At 39.2% G+C, this 21,672-nt stretch overlaps 1 protein-coding gene across 7 annotated transcripts in view; it reads left to right on the forward strand.

Moving 5' to 3' along the window:
• PSD3 (pleckstrin and Sec7 domain containing 3) overlaps positions 1-21,672 on the forward strand; it is an 864,447-nt gene that overhangs the window by 589,175 nt on the left and 253,600 nt on the right. The window contains exon 1 of one of the 7 annotated variants that reach the window (XM_073598250.1): positions 11,073-11,520. The exons of the other annotated variants lie outside the window; for them this stretch is intronic. Within the exon in view, the coding sequence (XP_073454351.1) occupies positions 11,353-11,520 (168 nt within the window). The 5' untranslated portion in view covers positions 11,073-11,352. Of the gene's footprint in view, positions 1-11,072; positions 11,521-21,672 lie in introns of those variants that run through there. 7 annotated transcript variants of the gene reach the window in all.

Genomic DNA, 21,672 nt, shown 5'->3' on the forward strand with positions numbered 1-21,672 from the left:
CACCAGCCTGTTACACATACAGTGTGATTTCATCCTGAAGCTTTTGACATTCGCCATGAACCACAATTACTTTTGGTTCGGTGGCTCCTTCTACCTGCAAAGTAGGGGAGTAGCCATGGGCGCAAAATTTGCGCCCAGCATGGCAAATTTTTTCATGGCCAAGTGGGAGGAGGATGTCATCTATACTAATAGGAGATCAAAGCTCGTCCTATAGCGGATATATATTGATGATATCCTCCTCCTGTGGGAAGGTGACATGCAGTCTCTGAGTAACTACTTTGACCACTTGAACGATAATACCTTGGGTATTGTCTTACAACACAAAAAAATAATTTTCTGGATCTCAGCGTGGAGGTCAGGGATGGTGCCTTGATCACTACCACCTACTTTAAAGAGACAGATCGTAATAGCTTTATCGGCCAGGGCAGTTGTCACCATCCATCATGACTTAAGTCTGTCCCCAAGAGCCAGTTCCTCAGAGTACTTCGGAATTGTACCGTCGTGAAGGATTATCATCCACGCTGAGAGCTAGATTTATTGACAGAGGCTACAGTCCTAAAGAGCTGGATAGTGTTATCTTGGATATTGCTAGTCTGTACAGGACACAGTTATTAGAGGACAGACCGAGAATTGAAAAAGATTTGAATCAGATTGTTTTTTTCCTTTATTACAACTTACTCTAATCAACACCGAGATATTAAGCAAATAATTGCCCGTCATTGGAAGGTCCTCAAGAATGATAGTTTGTTGGATCTTAGGCTAGAGGACAAACCCCAGGTTGTATACCGAGGAGTACAGCCTTTACAGCTATATGTAGCCCCTAATGTTGTGGATAATCCTAAGAACATTTATTTTTTCAAAATCTAAATGTTTTTTTCCCATGTAGAAAATGCATGGATGTGCAGCATTAATTCTTTGAGACAAAAAGGTATGCAATTTTTGCTCTGTAGTAACTTCCGGAACGTATGATATCAAATCATTTATTACCTGCTCTTCAAAAAATATTGTTTATCTTTTGCAGTGCCCATGTGGCCTACAATATGTGGGCCAGACAATTAGAACTATGCAAATTAGAGTTAACGAACATTTAGGCAATATACGGTGTGGTTTTCCTAAACATAGTGTGTCTAAGCATTATGCATTTTGTCATGCTAAGAATCCAAAGGGGACACTGCTTTTGAGTAAGCATGCAAGCATTCAACACTCGTGGAACATTTTGAATGCTGAAGACAAGGATGGAACTGCAGCACCGGAAGTAATGGAAAGTAGGAGACACAGACTGCTGGAGAGGTGACCTCTTTGCTTTCAGAGAACTTGAATATGGATATTTTTTAAGCTGACTGGGTCATTTTTAACAGCATACACCTTTCTCTGCTTCCATGCTCTTTTCAGTTTCTTTAATTCACCAATAAAAATAATGGTGATCTTGTATGCCATCCTGTATGCTGGATCTGGCCTGCCCCTCCATGCTTACTATTAGTTAATACCACCACCCATCATAGCAATGTGCCTGTAATTAGGCATGAGATGTAGGACATGGTGGGCCAAACCCAGTGAAAAAAGGCATCTAAAGAGATTAGAATACTGGATGCCCTTTTAGACTCTGGTGGAGCTATGCTTCCTGCGCGTGTCAGAAGAGGACACACAGACATGTAACACCATGCACTGCAGATGCTACACATTTTTCACTTGGTGTTCCACAGAACTTGCAGTGCTAATTTACTTACTGTTATGAATGATGGTTTATTTGCTTAGCATCTTGCATGCTAGGGCTGAAGGCCCAGTCCAGTGCTGACCCAATAACAGTGTGTTTAATAAACTATCAAACAAATATTTTTATTGATTATTTATTAAATGCCATTGTTTACTAGCTTGTACTGAAGGAAAGGTACTAATTGACTCAGCTGTTTCTGCTGAGCTTTTATTGTCTTGCCAAATTACTTAATAAAAATCACCAGCTCAGTAACATCTAAACATTATGAAAGTTAATACCAGGACACTCATTCTTGTATGCTTTTTTACTTTGAGAAAAGATCTGGTTTCAACTATCCATTCTGTAAAAATGCTTAATTTTATCTCCTTAATCTTATAAGGAGGCTCTAGTCAGAGCAAGAAAATCCTCTTTTCTACTGACAAGTTGAATAATTTGCAGCCCAGTCCTTGATTTCACAGCATAATATTAGATGCATTATGCTGAAGACTCACATTTTCTGAAAGTATTTCTTGACAAACTGTGACCGTTGTCCGATCATTCTGATTTGTTTATATCTATGAGCACCAGCAGATCTCTTTAGTCTATCATTCTTGGAGAATATGCATTCAGTTGAATTGGATGTCCTTCTTTTTCTCTGAACTAATTTGCACGCTTGGTCAGAATGAGTGTGTGTGTGTTAATGAAACAATTGTTGAAACAAACATTTAGAGTTGGTATGGGGCGCCCATGTCTAACTGCTATCTTATGGCTAATAGTGGCTAATTTTAACTTTCAGTTATTTTATTTTGAAGTCCATCTCTGCCTAAAATCAGCCTGAGCTCAGCTTGTTGAGTAAACAACTAGGAAATCATACGCCAAGGGTCTGAAATATGACACTATCATGACTATCATAATTCAGCAACAAGTGCAGGCAACGCCACTTCGATTATGATTTGGAATTTAACCTGGTATTTGGAGAGTGATGGCTATTTCATAAACCATATAGAATAAACAAAACTGTAGCATTCTTTAAACTAGATATGAATACTAAATGTACATCGGGATTATCCCACCCATTAATAAAATAAAAGTTTGTAGAAGCTGTCTCTGGTAATGATGGGAATGTATATTTGAGATGACATATTCTTACTGGGTTGGCAGTTGAACTTGAAAATGTGTTAAGAGCATTGGAATGTTAGCATGGGGGAAGAGGGAGTAAAGAGAGCAGGAGGGAGAGAGTGTGGAGGGGTAAATGTGCCAAGAGAGTGCTGAAAGGGAGATGGATGAAGAGTTTGGTGAAAGGGAGAGGGGTGAAGAGAGTGGTGAAAAAGGAAGGAAGGAAAGAGTTCTGAGAGGGATGACAAACTTGGTGAGAGGCAGGAAGCAAGTGGTGCAGAAGTAGGCGAAGAAAGAGAGTGCTGAGAGTGAAGAAGAGCTTAGTGAGAGGCAGGAAGAGAGTGGTGAAGAAGTAAGGGAGGAAAGAGAGTGCCAAGAGGGATAAAGAGCTTTGTGAGAGGCAGGAAGAGAGTGGTGAAGAAGTAATAGAGGAAAGAGGGCCGGAAGGGATAAAGAGCTTTGTGAAAGGCAGGAAGAGAGTGGAGGAAGGGTAAAGGTGCCAAGAGAGGGCTGAAAGGGAGAAGGACAAAGAGCTTTGTGAAAGGGAGAGGGAGAAAGAGAGTGGTGAAGAAGTAAGGGAGGCATGAGAGCCCTGAAAGGGAGATGGAGGAAGAGAGTGGTGGAGTGGAGATAGAGGAAGAGATTAGTGGAGTGGTAAGGAAAGGAAACTAGTTGTGTAGATGAAGGCAAAGGGAGAAAGGAGTTGTGGCAGTGCGGTGCCTTGTCATGGTATAAAAAGGCAGTCTGGAACAGGTTTTGGAGTGAACCGGCACTCTGATGGTGCAGGTGCGTGCAGGGTTCCTGGGGTAATCAGAACTAGGGTTCAGGGCTCCACGCTCCCGAGGGGGCCCATGTGTGGTTGCAAGGGAGCAGTGAGATAGGTGTGCATGTCTGCATGGTGCTGTCTGGAACAGGACAGACAGAGGCCCAAGCCTGAGAGATGGCGCAGCAGGGAGCTACAGGAAAGAGACAAAGAAGTGACAGATGTGCAATGTTTGTGCACAAGTACTGGGATGTTGTGTTAGATGGTCAGGAGGACCAAGGCAGGAGGCTTGAGAAGCAGGGCTGCCAAAGAGAGCCAGGAGGCTGAATATGGTTAATTTCCTATTAATGGTGGAAACCCCCTGCAGGGGAAGCTGAGTACTGTGAACTTTTTTTTTTTTTCTTGTGTCCCAATAAAGGCATATCTGGCATGGACTGAACTCACTAGTGAGAGTTACATTAGAGTTAAACCCCCACGTTGTCACAGAGTGTACATAGAGGGAAGGAGGAGGAAAGAGTGGCGTGTGTGAAAGGGAGAGGGAATGTAGGTGAACAGGGAGAAAAGTACATTGTATTTGGATGAGAAAGAGAGTGCTAACAAGAGATGAGGAGCAGTGTAAATGAAGGGGGAAGAGAGGAAATAGGGAAGTGTAGATGGAGGGATCTCTAGAAAGCAAGAAAAGGATCATCCAAAATGTATATAATGGATACCATGAATGTCCAATAATTATTAATGTAATTATTTCTTTAATAATATAATAATAAAATCACTCCACCATGCTTACTTATCAACCTGCTTGTGATAACAATATTATTAATTCCAGATGTGTATAAAGGTAAAAGCCCTCTAGCCAACCAAAATTGTGCAGTTGATGATAGCTATTTTTGAGGCCTGCCGGTACACAAATCTAGAGCTACAACATGTAAACATATGATTAATTCTATTTATCTGTGTGTATTGTGCATTTATAAACATGGTTAACTGAATATGCCTACCAAACTAAATTCCTTTCTACCCTGCGTTTGTTTCATCACAGCATGCTTACCTTTACGCCTTTCTTTGGTTCTCTTGTATACTTGCTGTGTTTTGAATGGAAATGCTTCTACATGTGGGCTGTGTGCCAGGACTTTTCATAATTTGACAAGGGGAACACCAGCACTACTTTACTGTATGACGTGCTAGTGTTCTCTCTGTCGAACACTGATGGCAGAGGGAAGAGCCATCTACTTGTTTTCACTGTGATGCTTTGAAATGTCAAATTATGTAAAAATAGTCACAGCTTAATGCTTTATCACCATATCAATGTAAAGTATGTACTTGCTTTGCTTAAAGTAAATAACGGTTAAGATCCCTTCATGTTTTTTTCTCTTTTTTTTGCTGACAGTTTTTCATCTAGAAAATCTCTCTTTGCTTCCTGTCTTAGAGAAACAGCTGAAATAAGCTGAAACAGCTGAATAAATCTTTCTAAAGTGAGGGGAAAATCTCCTCTTATCACTGAAAAGGATGTGCCCACTGGAAGATTTACCCTCAACCCCTAGTCCTAAGATGACTTTAAAATTTGGTTTTCCCATCACTTTCTGTACTGCAGAGAATGCTCACCAGGACAAAGAATAGTGAAACTCCCCAACAGTGGAAACAACGCACAATAAAATCCTGAGGTTATACCATTGCCCTACACTAACCAGCTATACATACATACACTTTAATAGCATGCGTAAATTATCACAAGCTTCCTGATTCCATTTTGTTTGTGATTTTGATTCAGTATAGTTTCATAGTGGGTAATAATGAATAAAGACACCAGCCATCTTGTTCAACCTGTGTGTTTGTGTTATTATGTTTTTCTCACTTACCATATCCCTGTATATTGTGTTCAATAAGATGCTCATCTTAAAGGTTTTGAAATTAGCAACACTTCCCGCTGAAACCACCTATTGTGGAAAGGAGTTCCATGCCCTTACCACTCTAACAGTAAATATCCCCTTACACAGTTTAAGGTTAAACTGCTTCTCATCCAACCATGTGGCCATGTGTCTTCTTGAGTGACCTGAGACTGGATAGTTTCCTCCCAGTGTTGAAATCACCATTAAGATATTTGTATATTGCTATCATATCTCCTCTTAGGCATCTCTTCTTCAGGGAGAATAAGTTTAGTGTTTGTAATCGTTCCTCATAACTGAGGTCAAAAGGTCCCCTTATTAGGTTTGTTGCCCTTCTCTGGACTTTCTCCAGTTTCAGCACATCCCTCCCGACAACTGGTGACGAACTGGATGGCATCCTCCAAGATGCGATCAAACCAGAGTTTTTTACAGTAGTAGAGTTATAGTTTTAGCTCTTGAGTAAATACCCTTTATAATTGCATGCTATTTCTGAATCTGTCATCAACTAGGACTCCCAGATCTTTTTCCCTGTGTACAGGGTATGCTTGTATGCCGAGTACGGAACTCTTGGACACAGGTCTGCTCTGTTGAATGGACAAGTGTGCTCCTCCCGAAAACCAAGAGGTCCTAGGCTAGAAGACAGGTGCCAGGAGATTCTCTATTGAGGTCCGAGCTGTGGGAGATGGTCTGAAGGACTAATCAAAAGCCAAAGAGATAAAGAAAGGACGAAAGGCTAACCTATGTTTGGGGGGAGTGCCACATCCAGTAACCGAGACCAAAGTACAGAAAGTTCCCCTAAGTGGACTTTAAAGGCACTCAATTGGTATTATGTAGTAGAAGTATATAGCAAAGAATGCGGAAATGTATAAAATTACATACATTTTATTTATAGGAATACATTAAAAACATTTGTAACGAGACATTGATTAATCTATACGGTGCATATAGAATGCCATAAAAAAGTATTTCCCTAAGGTCTGTACGTTTTATATACTTCCCAAAATACCTAAGAATCCCCTCAACCCACCGGGCAGACCTATTATCTCGGGAATTAATTCCATTAGTGACAATGCCAGTAAATTGGTAGACAAATTTCTCAGACCCTATGTAACGTCACTACCATCCTATGTAAGGGATACGGTTCACCTTCTACAAATTTTAGAGGAATGCAATATTCCCGATCAAGCTTTACTCATCACAATAGACGTAGAAACCTTGTACAGTTCGATCCCACATGAAAGAGGCCTGGCAGCCATTAAACACATTCTCCAACAAAACACTGCTACCGATCCGGTGTACAATGAATTCAATGCTTGAGTACATTCTCAAGCATAACATGTTCACTTTCAATGGCTCCCACTACCTCCAGGTGCAGGGGGTTGCGATGGGGACGTGTTGTGCCCCATCGTATGCCAACCTGTACCTGGGGGAGTGGGAGCAAATGTTCTTAGCCGATGAAAATCTAGCTATTTACACCAATCACATTGTGGGATGGTTTTGTTATATTGATGACATTTTGATTTTTTGGGATGGCCCCCCTGATATGCTTGATCAATGCCTCCTAAGAATGAACAAAAATAATTTTAAACTTAATTTCACCATGTCCTACGATAGAGATTTAATAACATTTCTAGACATAGAGATTTATAGAGGCAAACAGGGGGACCTTTGCACCAAACTCTATAGAAAAGATACTGCAGGGAATACAATACTGCACGCCACTAGCTTCCACCCACAACCCCTAATTTATTCTATTCCATATTCTCAATATTTGAGAATTAAATGTAACTGCACTGATGAAGAAAACTTCATCAAGGAAGCAGCCAAGCTACAGGATAGACTCCTTGCCAGGGGCTACTCACACACCTCTCTTAAAAGAGCCTTTAAACAAGTGCTGATAAAAGCAAGAAACACTCTGCTCCATACTACCAAATGCACTTACACTAATAAACTAAGGATTATTACCACGTTTAATCAACAACAACACCAAGTCAAAACAATTGTTGAGAAATATTGGCATATGTTGATTTTAGATCCATCCATAGGACATTTTGTCCCAGACATACCCCTTTTCACTTTCAGAAGAGCCTCATCAATTGGTGACAGGGTTGTTAGCAGTGAATCCAATAGATCACACTGTAATTTCAGAGGTACATTTATGTGTGGCGCCTGTCACTACTGTAAATACATGTTAACTCAAAGAAACCCAACCCTCCCCAATGGCAAAACTTTTTATCCAAAACACTTCGCCAATTGCAGAACTCCTGGAGTAGTTTATATGCTCCAATGTAGTTGCAATTGCTTCTAAGTTGGAAAGACCAAACTAGAGTTTTGGAAGAGGGCTTACAGACATATTACTAGCATGCAAACTTGCAATCCAGACCTCCCCCTTGGACGCCATGTGTCTACTGTACATGGCAGAATCTTCCCGATGGTCAAATTCTTGATCCTTGACAGAATACATCCTAATACAAGGAGGCAGGGACTGGAATAAGACCCTACTACAAATGGAAGTAAGATGGATCTACTTACTAAAAGCTACCCTGCCCCCGGACCTAAATGAAGCTATATCCTTCAAACCATATCTTGAAGGATTTTCATCTGGGGGTATGGAAAGTTAAACTACTTTATCAACTTCTTGGTTTTCTCCCGTGTTAATTTCTTTTTTTCTTCCTTTTATCACTATTAATCTTCTCCCCACTAATTTAGCCCCCTTTTTGAGTAAAGAGCTCCATCTGTATACTCCCAGGTAACATATTTCTTTAATCACTACTCTAGAATTTCTTCCCTTGATTTGTCGTTAAGCACTATTAATAATGCAATACTGGTATTGTTTACGATATTTTACGATTTGTTTACGATATTATTGTATGGTGCATCATATTGCCAGCATTGTTACACCATACAATTTTGTGATAGAATAAGCATGCATATCCTTTTTTTTCTAGCCCATCTATATTTTGCAAGCAATATTTATATGTCTGGATCGATACCGTGTAGTTATTCTGCTGTACAGGGCATGCAATTAGATCTAGTCCATTTTCACATGCCTAATTATAATTCAATTTTACTACTTGTTCCCTCCCCTTCCCTCCTCCATTTCCATCCTTCTCTTTGTCCATTACTGCTATCTAATGAAGATTGGCTGTTCTGTATATATTTTTCATTTGCATCAGATAATGCCCCTTTTTTGAGTCCCCCTTTTTTGTATACATACAATCTGGATTACTAATTACTCAATGCTTTATTTCTTCATGTTATCCTTGCTAAGCTGACATGTCTTCTCCCCTTCTCCTCCCTCAGCCCTCCTCTGGCTGCAGTCGACCGAAGGAATTGCCCAGCACGGAAAGCCGCCCAGTTTTTCTTTCTGGGCGGCGCCATTGGAGGTTGATGGACGTTTGACATCGCCGCCCACAGCCTCCATCTTGCAACTCTGGCGGACGTGCGCAGTCCGTTGAGTCGACTTTCCATGTCGGTGGACTGGGTGTGCGTGACGCCGCTCCGACGTGCCGGCGCTCGCGCGTGCGTGGTGGGGGCAGCGCCGCGTACACCCAGCCCAGGGGGCAGCTTCGTAGGTTTCCCTGGAAACTATGCTGGTTATCAGCTGTGCGCACCTCGGATGCCAGCTGACTGGGATCAATTACTCATTAATCACCCTTTAAATATCCTGACCACATCACTCCCAAACCAGGCATCATTTTGCTCAGATTTGGGTCGTGTGGATGGTCTGTCCCTACTCTGCTTTAACAAAGGTACTGTTTGTTCATTTACTCACTGCTGACCTCTATATTGAGCATTGGCTCATAAGGAGACTAAGCAATGTTTCATCAAGTCTTACTGACAACAAAATAGAGCTATACCCGGAATATATGCCTTTATGTAGTCATCCCCTTATATACCCATATACTTTCCTACTTCCTCGTTTATTCCTCTATACATGTAAATTTAAATTCCCACTTGCTATAAAATTCAATATTTCATTCTTTGGTCCATTTAGTTATCTACTTTACCTTACCATTTATTTTATCTATATGAATCCAACATTCCATTACCTAAGAATATTGAGATTATTTCATAGTCCCTATATGTAAATATTTGTACATCTGGGTACCCTCTCTAATTAGCCTTAAGCTTATTCTATAAATCTCACTTCCACTTCTAATACTATTATCAGAACATGTATATAACTAATGGACATCTATACATACCTATACGTATAGATAAATATACCCTCCTCATCTGTCTTTCTATAATCTAACTCATTCCTATTGCTCTACTACACATCAATTATTCTTTATTAAAGAAATCCTTACATTTAGTTCACTTTCTTTCTACCCCCAGGGATCCCCTTTTTGCCCCAGTATATTCCTTGGGCCGTACCGCTGCTGTGGAGTGCAGGAGGGACCTCCCCCCTTTCCTAAGGATACAGATTCATCCCCCCTTTTTGCAGATACCACTCTGACGCTCCATTGTTTATCCCAAGACAGCCATCCCACCACCCTAATTATTTGGTGCTACTCTAATTGCAAGCTTTTATGTAAATCAACAAAACATTGTTAAACCATTCTACCAATCAAACGTATGTAAGTGCCATAATATCAATGTTTTAAATTTACAATTCTCTAGGATCCTATATGTCTTAGGCTCGTCTAATTGATTGTATATCTTTAATTTCATCTTAGATGAACCCCTCCTAATTCTCTAATTCTCTACATCCCTGAAGAAGGATTATATATACTTACCGAAACGCGTTGGTTGTGAGGATATCCCGTTATATACTTTTTTATTGCATTCTATATGCACTGTATAGATTAATCAATGTCTCGTTACAAATGTTTTTAATGTATTCCTATAAATAAAATGTATGTAATTTTATACATTTCCACATACTTTGCTATATACTTCTACTAAATAACACCAATTGAGTGCCTTTAAAGTCCACTTAGGGGAACTTTCTGTACTTTAATCAAAAGCCAAAGACCAAGGTATGGGGCCTAAGCAGTGGAACTTCTGAAAAGAGAGTGCCAGGTAGTTTGGCATCATTTTGGCTGTTCCAAAAAAAAAGAAGATAAGCCCCAAAACAGACTTTCTGACTAGCATGGTCTCACAAAAAAAGGTTTTAGGCAGTTGCAGTTAATTTATTTCATTTTCGTGTATTCTAGTTTTTGTGACTCAGTCTCATTATGTTACATAGCTCTACATATGAAGGAGTATAAGGATAATAATTACAATTACAGAGAAACAAAGTGCTTATCATGTATGCACATTGATTGCATCTAAAAAGGCAAAAGGGCAATTCAGCATACATTTTTATTAAGTCACATTCTCAGCTAATCCAGCTAACCTTTTGGAATCCTATATAACATGGAAAGGAATTTAGAGCTTCCCTGCTTTCCATTCTGCTTTAGATTGAATAGAGATTGACAGTCTTCTTAGCAACTGTATTTGTGATATCTGAATGCAGACACTGAGCTGGCAGCATAAGAGTTATAGTAGTGTTATTTGGAAAGCAATTAATTACTTGCCTGGATAACTGCCTCTGCTTGCTGTATGTAGATTTAGGTGTGTGTGTGTGTGTGTGTAAGATACAAAAGAGGGGGAGTGGAGAAGAGGCTGGATTTCATTTTTTTTTCTAACTTACTGCTAGTGACGTGAGATATGCCTGGAACGACCAGGCAGAATGAAAACAGTAGATTTGAAGATGCTGGCACAAGCAGCCTGATGCATCCTAAGCAAGTGCTGATCAGCTCTGTATTGCAAGCTGTACAAGTAGTGTTCATTTAAGGGGTCATCAGTTGTAAGCAGTTTGCAAAGGAGGAAATAGTGCCTTTTCGCACCTCCTTTATTTTCCTTGGTTCACTGCACCTGTTCTCTTCAATTCCTAAACTACACCTTTGGAAATGATTGGAGTTAACAGCGTCCAAAGCGCCAGCAAGGTGCGGGTGAGAGCCACAGGCTCCGTGAAATATGCCCGAGAGGAATCTGCCCGCCGCCAATCCCACAGGTCAAAATCTCTCAAAATCTCCCATTCTTCTGACTTTTCAACTGGGCACGTCAAAGAGAGCAAGGTATGGTAACTTGCCTGCAGGCATTGCGTTATATTATTTTGTATATATAGCTTTTTTTTATCAGCATATTTTTTACTTGTAGATTTTATATATAAATTTGTGTATGTTCTTATTTTTAAAAATCTTAAACCTTTTAGCATTTTCCTGTTTATTGCAATGTACAAACAGGTTTGTTTCCATCCCTCATGCTACAGCTTCCTACGTTAGAATTATCTGAATGAAAAAAAATCTTCTGCTTTCTCCCCACGTTTGTCCATTGTGCTGGTGTGAGAGTCTACAAATCTTGTGTCTGTGTGTATGTGTTGTCTCCCCAAAGCCTGGTGCATTAGTTTTACTAGAGATTTACTAATTAGTAGATGTCACAGCTTTGGGCATATAATTATGGTGCATTGTAGGTATGAGCAGAGAAATATTCCCTAGAAGAGATGAAAAAAAATTAAAATGAATTGAAGATTTGTTAATAGAATCAGAAAGACACACAGCACTGCAGGGGGATGGACGGGGGCTCTCCTCCGTGTGTAGATGCTGCATGTGCAGACAGAATGGTGAATCTTTTTTTCACAGAGGTGTTTGAACAGTCTTGAATCTGTTCTGGTTACGTCTGCACACAGAATAATTGCTGGTCATGTTAACAAGCAGTCATACTGGTCTAATTAGGGTTTCTACGCAATCTAGAGTCATGTATATTAGGGGATAAAAGGAAGATTTCAAATAATGAGATAGAATATGAAATCATTATTGGGTGTCAATGCATGCAAACCAGAGCTCCTCCCTACAGTTTACTCTAGCTATACATGATAAAACCAGACAGTTATTTTGTTACTGTAATTCATATTAATGCATCTTCCTTTTTTATTGTTCGCAGTATTCTATTTTATAAAACATGAGCGCAGATGATAAGAAATATAATTGCATAATTCTGTACCATTTTATTAAAACTTTGAAGTCAAAGGCATTATTATCGTGAATATAATTGCGTGAGCTTAACAGATAATGCTTTGTCTCGCCTACCCTTAGGTTGTTATCTTTGTTAAAACATGTTTTTTGTAAAGGTCAGCAGTGTCCCCTTTTTTTGTACACCATGGAAATAAAATGGCCATTGGGCATGGTGCAATTCTGACATTCAGTTAAAAGAATTATTGTCACTGAATCATAAAGCCTTATTGTTGCTTCCTTCTGGCAACCACATGGCTCTGTGTGTCACATGGCAAAATAGAAACCGCTCCAGAATGTGGACATACAACATAGAAGATACTGATCTTCCTGTTTTATACATAATGTCAACAAGACCGCCACACTGTCTTTGTGTATTAGAAAGTTGTCATATTGTTCAATCAATTCAAGATCTCAGCTACTAGCTCATAGTTTATTTTGCACATACAGTTTGTGAGCCATGTAATTGAGTTTTTTAAAAGGCAAAAGTAATGTGCAATGTGGCAACCAATCAGTAATAATCTTTTAGGCTGTTTAACATTGCCATCTGATTGGCTGCGCTTAGTCATTGTACTTTGTGCATCATCACTGCTCTTGGGACTGCCGTAACAAAAATTCCTGATGGTGCATACATGCAGTTGCTCGAAATATTGAACCCTGTGCACCCAACTACACTTGTACTTTATTTGCCGAACCTTACTTAGCTTTGTGCTCTTAATCAATAAGCAATCAATTTGCAAATTATCAAATTAGTCATTGCAAGGATTGCCAATTTTTTTTTCTATCTGTGTAAGTTTAATGTGTAAGTTTAATGGGGTATAGATAGTATATATTTGGCTATTAGTATTTTATGTGAACGTATACACTACTTGACATTGAATAGTTACATAGTTGCTCTGGTTGAAAAAAAGACACAAGTCCATCTAGTTCAACCAAGAAAATATTATTAATAGAATAAAAATATTACAAGTACACAATTTTCAAAAACATTACTGGATGTGATATTTGTAACATCATAATAGATTTTTGTTATATTTCAGTTATCCTATAGGCAAAGAACTGACTTAATTGACAGCTGCCTTAACAGTATTCTCAGTAGTGACATCTCCTTTAATTGTGATGCTTGTTTGCTGGGATGTGCCTTGTTATTCTGCCACCACAGGTGGCAAACAAATAGTATCCTTTTCATTCTTTACCCAGTCTTTTTTTCAGTATATATTGTGTACTCTAAGGAGGAAACCAATATCTCATAGGATTAGTAGAACTGTGATAAGCTGGCAAAGTAGTATAGGATCAATAGGACCTTGCTAGATAAAAATACATAAAAACATAATTTATAACAAAAAGGGAGGACTCTGTGTGCTTGCATTTAAAAGCTGATAGCATGGAGCTTTACCACTCTGCTAATTCTTCAGATTTTCCCAAGAAATTTATCTTGTAATGTAATATAATTCAATATATTGTAATACAATGTAAAAGCAGGATCCCCTGTCCCTTTTTTATTGCAGCCATAATTCCTAAACATGTTTAAATCCCAAAAGTAATATTTGTACAAGAAATAGTAATTTTATGCTGATATTACTACTGGGGCACTATAAAAAAAAATCTTTTTAAAAACAATATATTTTTTTGCACCTATCAAGTTTTTTGAGTCCTTGACACATTTGTGTTCTAAACACGCCTATCTACAGATCTTGAATGGCAAGGACACAAAGGTGCAACAAAGTCAAAATCTGAATGTTTTATTTTTTTTGTAATGACAACAAAATGTTCATAATACGTGAAGGTTCCACAGTAATGTTGGACATAATGCATACCAAACAGTAATACTTATTTCTAGGTTTTGTGTTTTACGTTCTCAGAACCCTCCCAATCCTCTAATGGTACGAGGTACATCAAAACAATCTAGTTCACTTTCTGAAGTATCTAAGCTAGGAACAAGTCCTTTCCAAAAGCTTGTGCACTGCAGTCTCATCTGCTGCACCTTCCGCACTGCACCCCTGTCATTCTCCATAGACTCCCTGTCCTTCTATAAAGGCCTTTTCATCATATGACCTCTGCTTTTCTCCCAGCATGCCATGCAAAGAAAATGACTCTGCTTGCTGTTCACAACATATAGAGTGGAAGATGTATGGAATGTCGATCCCATTTGTTTCATCCAAGGTATTCCAGATCCTGGATCCTAAATAAAAAAAACATACAACATTACAACTGCAGTTTCCGATTGTTTATCTTTCATAGTAACACTGCTGAAGAGCTGGCCAGAAAAGAACAATGTATATTTTTTTCCTTTTTTCAGATGTATGTATTTTTAATTTTTCCCCAATAAAGAAGACCTATAACTGTTCATTTTTTATTTATTTTTTTTAGAAAGTAATGGGGTCAATTATCATGTCCGCATACACAGCTTGTTTTTAATGACTACAAAATATATGAACTTATATTTGGATTGTATCTGTTCTTTAATATAAATAGTAGATTTTAGATTTTGTATAATGAAAACACTTTGCGATCCCTGGCCCAGCTGGAGGTGACAGACTGTAAAATGCTAGAATTGGTTCTGTGCCCTACTCGTGTAATAGAACTGAGGATTTTTTTGTGTGCTGTCTGTTAAGTAAAAACTTTGAATTGGGATACATGTTTTATGCACACATCCTGAAAACATTTATGGACCCTTGGAATTTTCTTATTTCCAAATTGTGATAAAAAAACACAAATACGGCAACTTTATTAGGTAAAATAGTCTAAAGCTGAACCTAGGAATTAGACTTGTTCTCTTCTGTCCAAAGTTGGGTTGTGGGCGGTCCATTAGCGTCATCACATACAGTTCCGGGATATTAAAGCCAATATGTGGCTTGCCTTAATATTCAATATACTAATACTTTTTTTTATATACCCCTAGGTTAAACGTGCATTTAACCCTTGCAGTGCGGGAAGCCTTGCTACAAGGATACATTTTGTCTAATTCTTAGGGTTTGGCTTTAAACTGTTATTGTCTTTCAGGCAAAAGGTTGCACATCCTCATAATTAGTATAATCTCTATTATTTGCAACCGAAAGAGGTATTTCTGTTTTAGCCATTCTCAGACTTTCTTAAAAGAGAAGTATGTTTTTTTTTTAGATTCATACTTACCTAGGTGGATGCAGCATCAGACCAATGCTGCAACTGTCCCCCGCCCTCTCTGCACTAAGAACCAAGCCATCGAACACCGCCGATGGCTTGGTTCTCAGAGGTCCCCGAGAGGAGAGCTGCTGACTGTCAATCAGAGTCTCTCCTCTCTGCTCCTCCATGCTCATTGGAGCGCTGAGCTGTGGAGGGGCGAATTGCAGAGAGTCTGAGACTGCCATAGGTCAAAGCAGCTGGTGGATCCAGACTTGGGAAGTTGGGGTGATGCGGTCCCTCGACTGATGGCAGTGATGTCAGCGGAGAGAGGACTTCAGACATGAAAACGGGTCACAGGAGTGCAAAATGAGTTGCACTCCTGTGACCCAGATGAGAAGCCCAGCCTAAAAAGCTCAGGCTGGATTCTCCTTTAATAAGTTTGACTTGTAAACACATATTTTATCAAATATAAGATATACTTGCAGGTCAATAGCTTCCTTATAATGGTTGTTTATAACTTGGGAAGGTTCAATGGTATTGCCTTGCACTGATCATTTTAGAATGCCTACTGGATGTCATTATGCAGTACTCTATATTTTGATTGTCAGCTCAAGCACTGTTATGTGCAAATGATTAAGACTTACTTTTTAATTTGTGGAATTCCTCAGATATCCTCTCAACTTTAGTCCGAGAAGGAAGACGCCAGAAATATGGTTAATCTGAAAGCATTTATGCACCTTTTATTTCATACTATTAGGTGAATCTAATAAAACCTGTTGAAAACATTTTGGTACCCATTTTTTTTTTATTTTAATGAGTCTTGTAATCTCTGATGATAGAGATACATATATTATTTTCAGTAAATTTGGTCTCTAAATACAATCTGATAGCGATGATATCTAGAGTTTATTATTATGTTCAATACAAAATATCTGGGTAAACTAAAATGTGGAAATTTATTTTTGATAAGTATACACTTCCTGTTAAGGTTCCTATATGTGCACAGATTACACTCAAAAAAGGCTCCTTTTTGATTTTTCTCAAGATAGTTGGTACTGTTGACTTCCCAGTTGTAAATTGCATGTACATAGTTTGGATGTCATTGAAAATATGTTTGATTATCGTACTTATCGGTAAATGTTAGTCTTGAATAACTCTTACCTGTGATAATATGATAGTTATGTACATGTTATGTATCAGCTTGGCAGCCCATATTTGTCATTACCATAGTTGGGGCTACCCACTGTTGAAAAGGAGATTTATTGGTTGGCCTAATCTGAACATCTAGATAATGTTTTTGCACTAATTGTTGACAGTTGATTATGTGACTGTTAAAAGGTTACACTGACCTGTTACACTCTACATCTATTTATTTTGTTTTCTATACAATATTAACAGCCTTTGCCTGTTTAGGTCACCCATACCTGTCAGATGTGCCCTTTACTCTGGATTACAAAATAGGGAACAATCTCCAGAAGCTCAACCTGTCTGTTATGTGTAGCTTTAGATTGTTCATAATCACACATGGTATAACATTTGCTATAAACAGAAGATTTATTTTACACAGTAGACATTATTAAATTGTAATCCTGTGCATTTGGGTCCAGGGGACTACAGTTTTGCTGGAAATACTATTCCTACAATATGCTGATCTTTTAAGTGTACCTGTGCCCAGGCTATGAATAATAAACTCTTTATATATAGAAATTTAAACAAGCCCTTACTCACTTTTCTAGCTGCTTTTGATGTGAAGTTATTCATGCTCTAAGATCACAGCAAAAAGGTTACAACAAGAAACGTTTACATAAAGCAGAAATAAACCCATTTATTTTATGTTTTCCTAAAACAATTACATTTAGGGCATGCCATGAATAATAACAGTCACAGTTGCTTGTGATCTCAACTGTACCGTCAAGCCATCAAATGGCTGGAGTCATAACTGATCATATGTGCAGCACCATGGCAGCTGCAGATCAAAGAGAGGCTAAGATGGCAGCAAAAATAGGAGGGTTTAGCTATGCTTCGTGAGAGCTGGCAGCCTGCAAAGATTTTGCTCTTATACAGATTATCTTGCTTTAGGTGATTAGGACATACCCCAGAAGCTTGTATGTTAGTGCAAATAAAAAAAGTATCATGGACAGTACTCAATTGGCTCTTACAAAAAAATACAATGCTTGAGTTGTGAATTTTAGCGCTAGATTGAAGCTTGAGCTTCTTCAAGAATGTTTGGAGCATTTTTTATGTGCATTTGTACAAACGTTACATGCGTTTTCAAGATAAAGAAGCTCATGTACTTTTTTGAGCTTCAAGTGGCATGGACGCTTAGGGTGAACGTCACCCTAGGATACAATAGGAACCTCACGTTGAGCATTGAAGTGCTTCTAGAATAGTGCTTTAGATCACTCATGCAGGAACTGAGCATAATAATTCATTTCCCCACAATAATTATAGATACAGATGTAAAGGGGCTTGTTTTAAAGTGCTTTTACTGCTAGTTTAGAATCTGTAAATACTTTATTGTGCGTGATCTGGGAACCGGTTCATTTTAAATCAACCTTGCTGGGCTTTCGCATTGTGCGGACATTGTGTTACCAATTTTTGTAAATAATTAGAAAATCAAAACTTTTGGAAGGCTGAGCTATCTGCTGTTACAGTTGGTCATATCTGGAATAGTGTTCCAAAGACAATTGATTGCATCATATCACTGTATATGCTGAATGTAGTCATAATACTGTAAAAATGCAAGCAATTCAATCAATGTTTGCAACAATCATCTGAAGCCTAACAAAAGCTCATTGACGACTGTTTCACATTTTCAGAAGTGTAATTTGTTGTAAGTAGACATCTTGTGAAATGTTAATAAATCCACATTCAGAGATTTTCCAAAAAGTTCTGCAACCGATTAAGCGTTGTTATATTTTCTCTACTAGAAAAACAGCAAGGTTTATGTCCATTCAAACACTGCACCTTCCCCTGCCAGACCCCATCAGCATCGTTATGCCAAGGAAAGCATATATCTGAGCTTGCTTTTATAAGGGTTAATGCACAACTTCATGCTGGTCCAAGTGGTAGTTGCACAGATGACCATATGCTTACAGAGACGTACCATTGAATGCATACGCTCTCCTGTACACAATTACTGTTCAGAACTGCTTATAGCCCCATGTATTTCAGCCTGTCATTTATTTTAGACAGGCTGTTGCCAGCAGCCTTTACACTGCACCTGTGCCTTCTGGGCACACAAAAACTCCCGGGTTTTACACTTACAGGCCAAACTGCCCATTTGCACGAGCTCTAATAAATCTGCCCCTTTATGGAATGAAATGACATGCCCATAGACATAAAATGATTCTTGCCCAATTCTTCAAGTTGCACTCACATCATGAAACTGCACTGTGTCTTCAGCTAATCTGCAATCTCTGCAATTATTCCCTGGATCTCAAGGAGAGGATTTTTCTGGCTTTTTGCTGGCCTAAGGACAGGATTATTTATGCTATGATCACTCAAAATAACCCATCATATTAAAATAGCTGTCACATCTCTAATGTATGGGTACCTTAAAGAATAACTAAACCCAAGAATAAAAATTAAAGGGTTAGTTCATCTTTACCAAAAAAAAAACTGCCAATGCAGATAAGGGACATTTGTAGATAAAAACAATCTGTGCAGCTTTGACCAAAACCCTTGCTATCGGTGTAGGTCATTTACATACAATACCTCATGAAGCCCGACCTCAAAACTCCCAGGACATTGCTACTACATTGCCAAGTGAGGCCAAGCTATTACTGTTCACCTTCATCATCACAGGAGTGAGCGCTTTCTCTGATTCAAACCTCCTCACATGCTATTTTTCTCCCCTGTTGCAGTAGCTCTGAGCTTGAGAGCTAACTCCTGTGATAGTGAAGGTGAACAGTAATAGCTGGGCCTCACTTAGCAACCTTCTGGGAGTTTTTAGGTCAGGCTTCATGAGGTACGTAATTGGCCTACACTTATCATAAGAGCATTATTCTACTTCAGTCAAAGCTGCACAGTTTGTTTTTATCTACAGACACCCCTGCACAGGCAGTTTTTTGGTAAAGATGAACTAACCCTTTAAAGATGAATTCCATGTATGTACAGTGGGGACGGAAGGTATTCAAACCCCCTTAAAATTTTCACTCAACAATTCTTTTTTTTTTCTGTCAATATGGGGTGCTGTGTGTACATTAATGAGGAAAAAAATGAACTTAAATGATTTTAGCAAATGGCTGCACTATAACAAAGAGTGAAAAATTTAAGGGGGTCTGAATACTTTCCGTCCCCACTGTATGTTTTTAAATAGTTACATTGGTCCAGATTGGACTAATATAGCTTTGCATATACCATACTTGTCTAATTCTCCTGGAAATCGATGTAGTAGATACCGCTACTATAGTGATCTCCTCTAGCTTCTGGGTCTCATGCTTAGTGGCTGTCCTGCTGCATTGTGAACACAGAAGGTTGCCTGCTCAGAACAGGAGCCATTCAAATAATACTTTGTATTTTCTCAGTAAATGCAAAGAATTCTCTGATTAGTTCAGGTAGGCATTTCCATCACAATCTCCATCTTATTCAATTAGAGAACATTTTACAAGTGACCTCCTGTTATCAGTAAGCAGCGTGCAGCCACTCTTTATGGGACTTGAAAGCTAGTGGAGATCATCTTAGTAACTTACCTAACACAGTCATTTCCAGCTTCCAGGAAAATCGCTCAGGTATTGTATATGCATAATTACATTGATCCAAGCTGAAATTCATCTTTAAATATATTGCAGATTACCAGCCCTTAGATGTGGTGGCTACATTTGTTTTCTTTTTTTGAGATAAGAACACTTTTAGCAAATACAGAAAATAGCTGTTGATTTTGCTAGAAATGCAGTGTCCTTGTCACATGTCAACTGAATTGGTAGAAAAAATTGTTATATTTCTTCTGTACATTTTTAACCACTTGCCGCCCGCCATATAGCAAAATGACGGCGGCAAAGTGGTTTCAATATCCCGACTGGACATCATATGACGTCCAGCACGATATCAAGCCCCCCGGGGGCGCGCATCACGGTGATTGTTGTTGCGGTGTGTCAGTCTGACACACCCCAACACAGATCCAGGTAAAGAGTCTCTGACGGAGACTCTGGACACGGCTGATCACGTGGTAAAATCACGGCCGATCACAGTGTAAACAGGATGAGCTGTTGATCGGCTTTTCCTCACTTGTCTGTGAGACGCGAGTAGAAGAGAGCCGATTGGCTGTTCCTCTGACGGGTGGTCTGTGCTGATTATCAGTGCAGCCCCCCCTCCCTGAGGATGCCCACACTGGACCACCGGGGATGCCACCAGGACCACCAGGGATGTCACCACTAGGTATGCCACCCTAGACCACCAGGGATGCCAATCAGTGCCCACAATGGATGCCAATCAGTGCCCACAGTGGGCATCATTGATTGGCAGGGATTAGTGTTTGGCACTGGCATCCATCCGTACCATCACTTAGTGTACTTCAGTGCCCATCTGTGCCGCCTATCTGTGCCGCCTATCAGTGCCCATCCATGCTGCCTATCAGTGCCCATCAGTGCCACCTATGTGTACCCATTAGTGCTGCATATCAGTGCCACCTATCAGTTCCACCTATCAGTTCCTATCAGTGCCGCATATTATTATATATATATATCATTGGTGCCACCTCATCGGTGCCGCCTTATCAGTGCCCGTCAATGCAGCCCCATCAGTGCCCATCAGTGAAGGAGAAAACTTACTTATTTACAAAGTTTTGTAACAGAAACCAAAAAAACACATTTTTTTTTTTCTAAATTTTCGGTCTTTTTTTTTTATTTAGCAGAAAATAAAAATCCCAGAGGTGATCAAATACCACCAAAAGAAAGCTCTATTTGTGGGAACAAAATTATAAAAATTTAGTTTGGGTACAGGGATGGATGACCGCGCAATTCTCATTCAAAGTGTGACAGCGTTGAAAGCTGAAAATTGGTCTGGGCAGGAAGGTGTATAAGTGCCCTGTATTGAAGTGGTTAATCTACCCTACCCCCAATTAATGGAGATGAACAAAGGCTGACACGGTTGTAGAGTAGCCTAGATGGCAACCAC

Source organism: Aquarana catesbeiana, linkage group LG01, assembly GCF_042186555.1.
Source record: "Aquarana catesbeiana isolate 2022-GZ linkage group LG01, ASM4218655v1, whole genome shotgun sequence".
NCBI classification, from domain to species: Eukaryota; Metazoa; Chordata; class Amphibia; order Anura; family Ranidae; genus Aquarana; species Aquarana catesbeiana.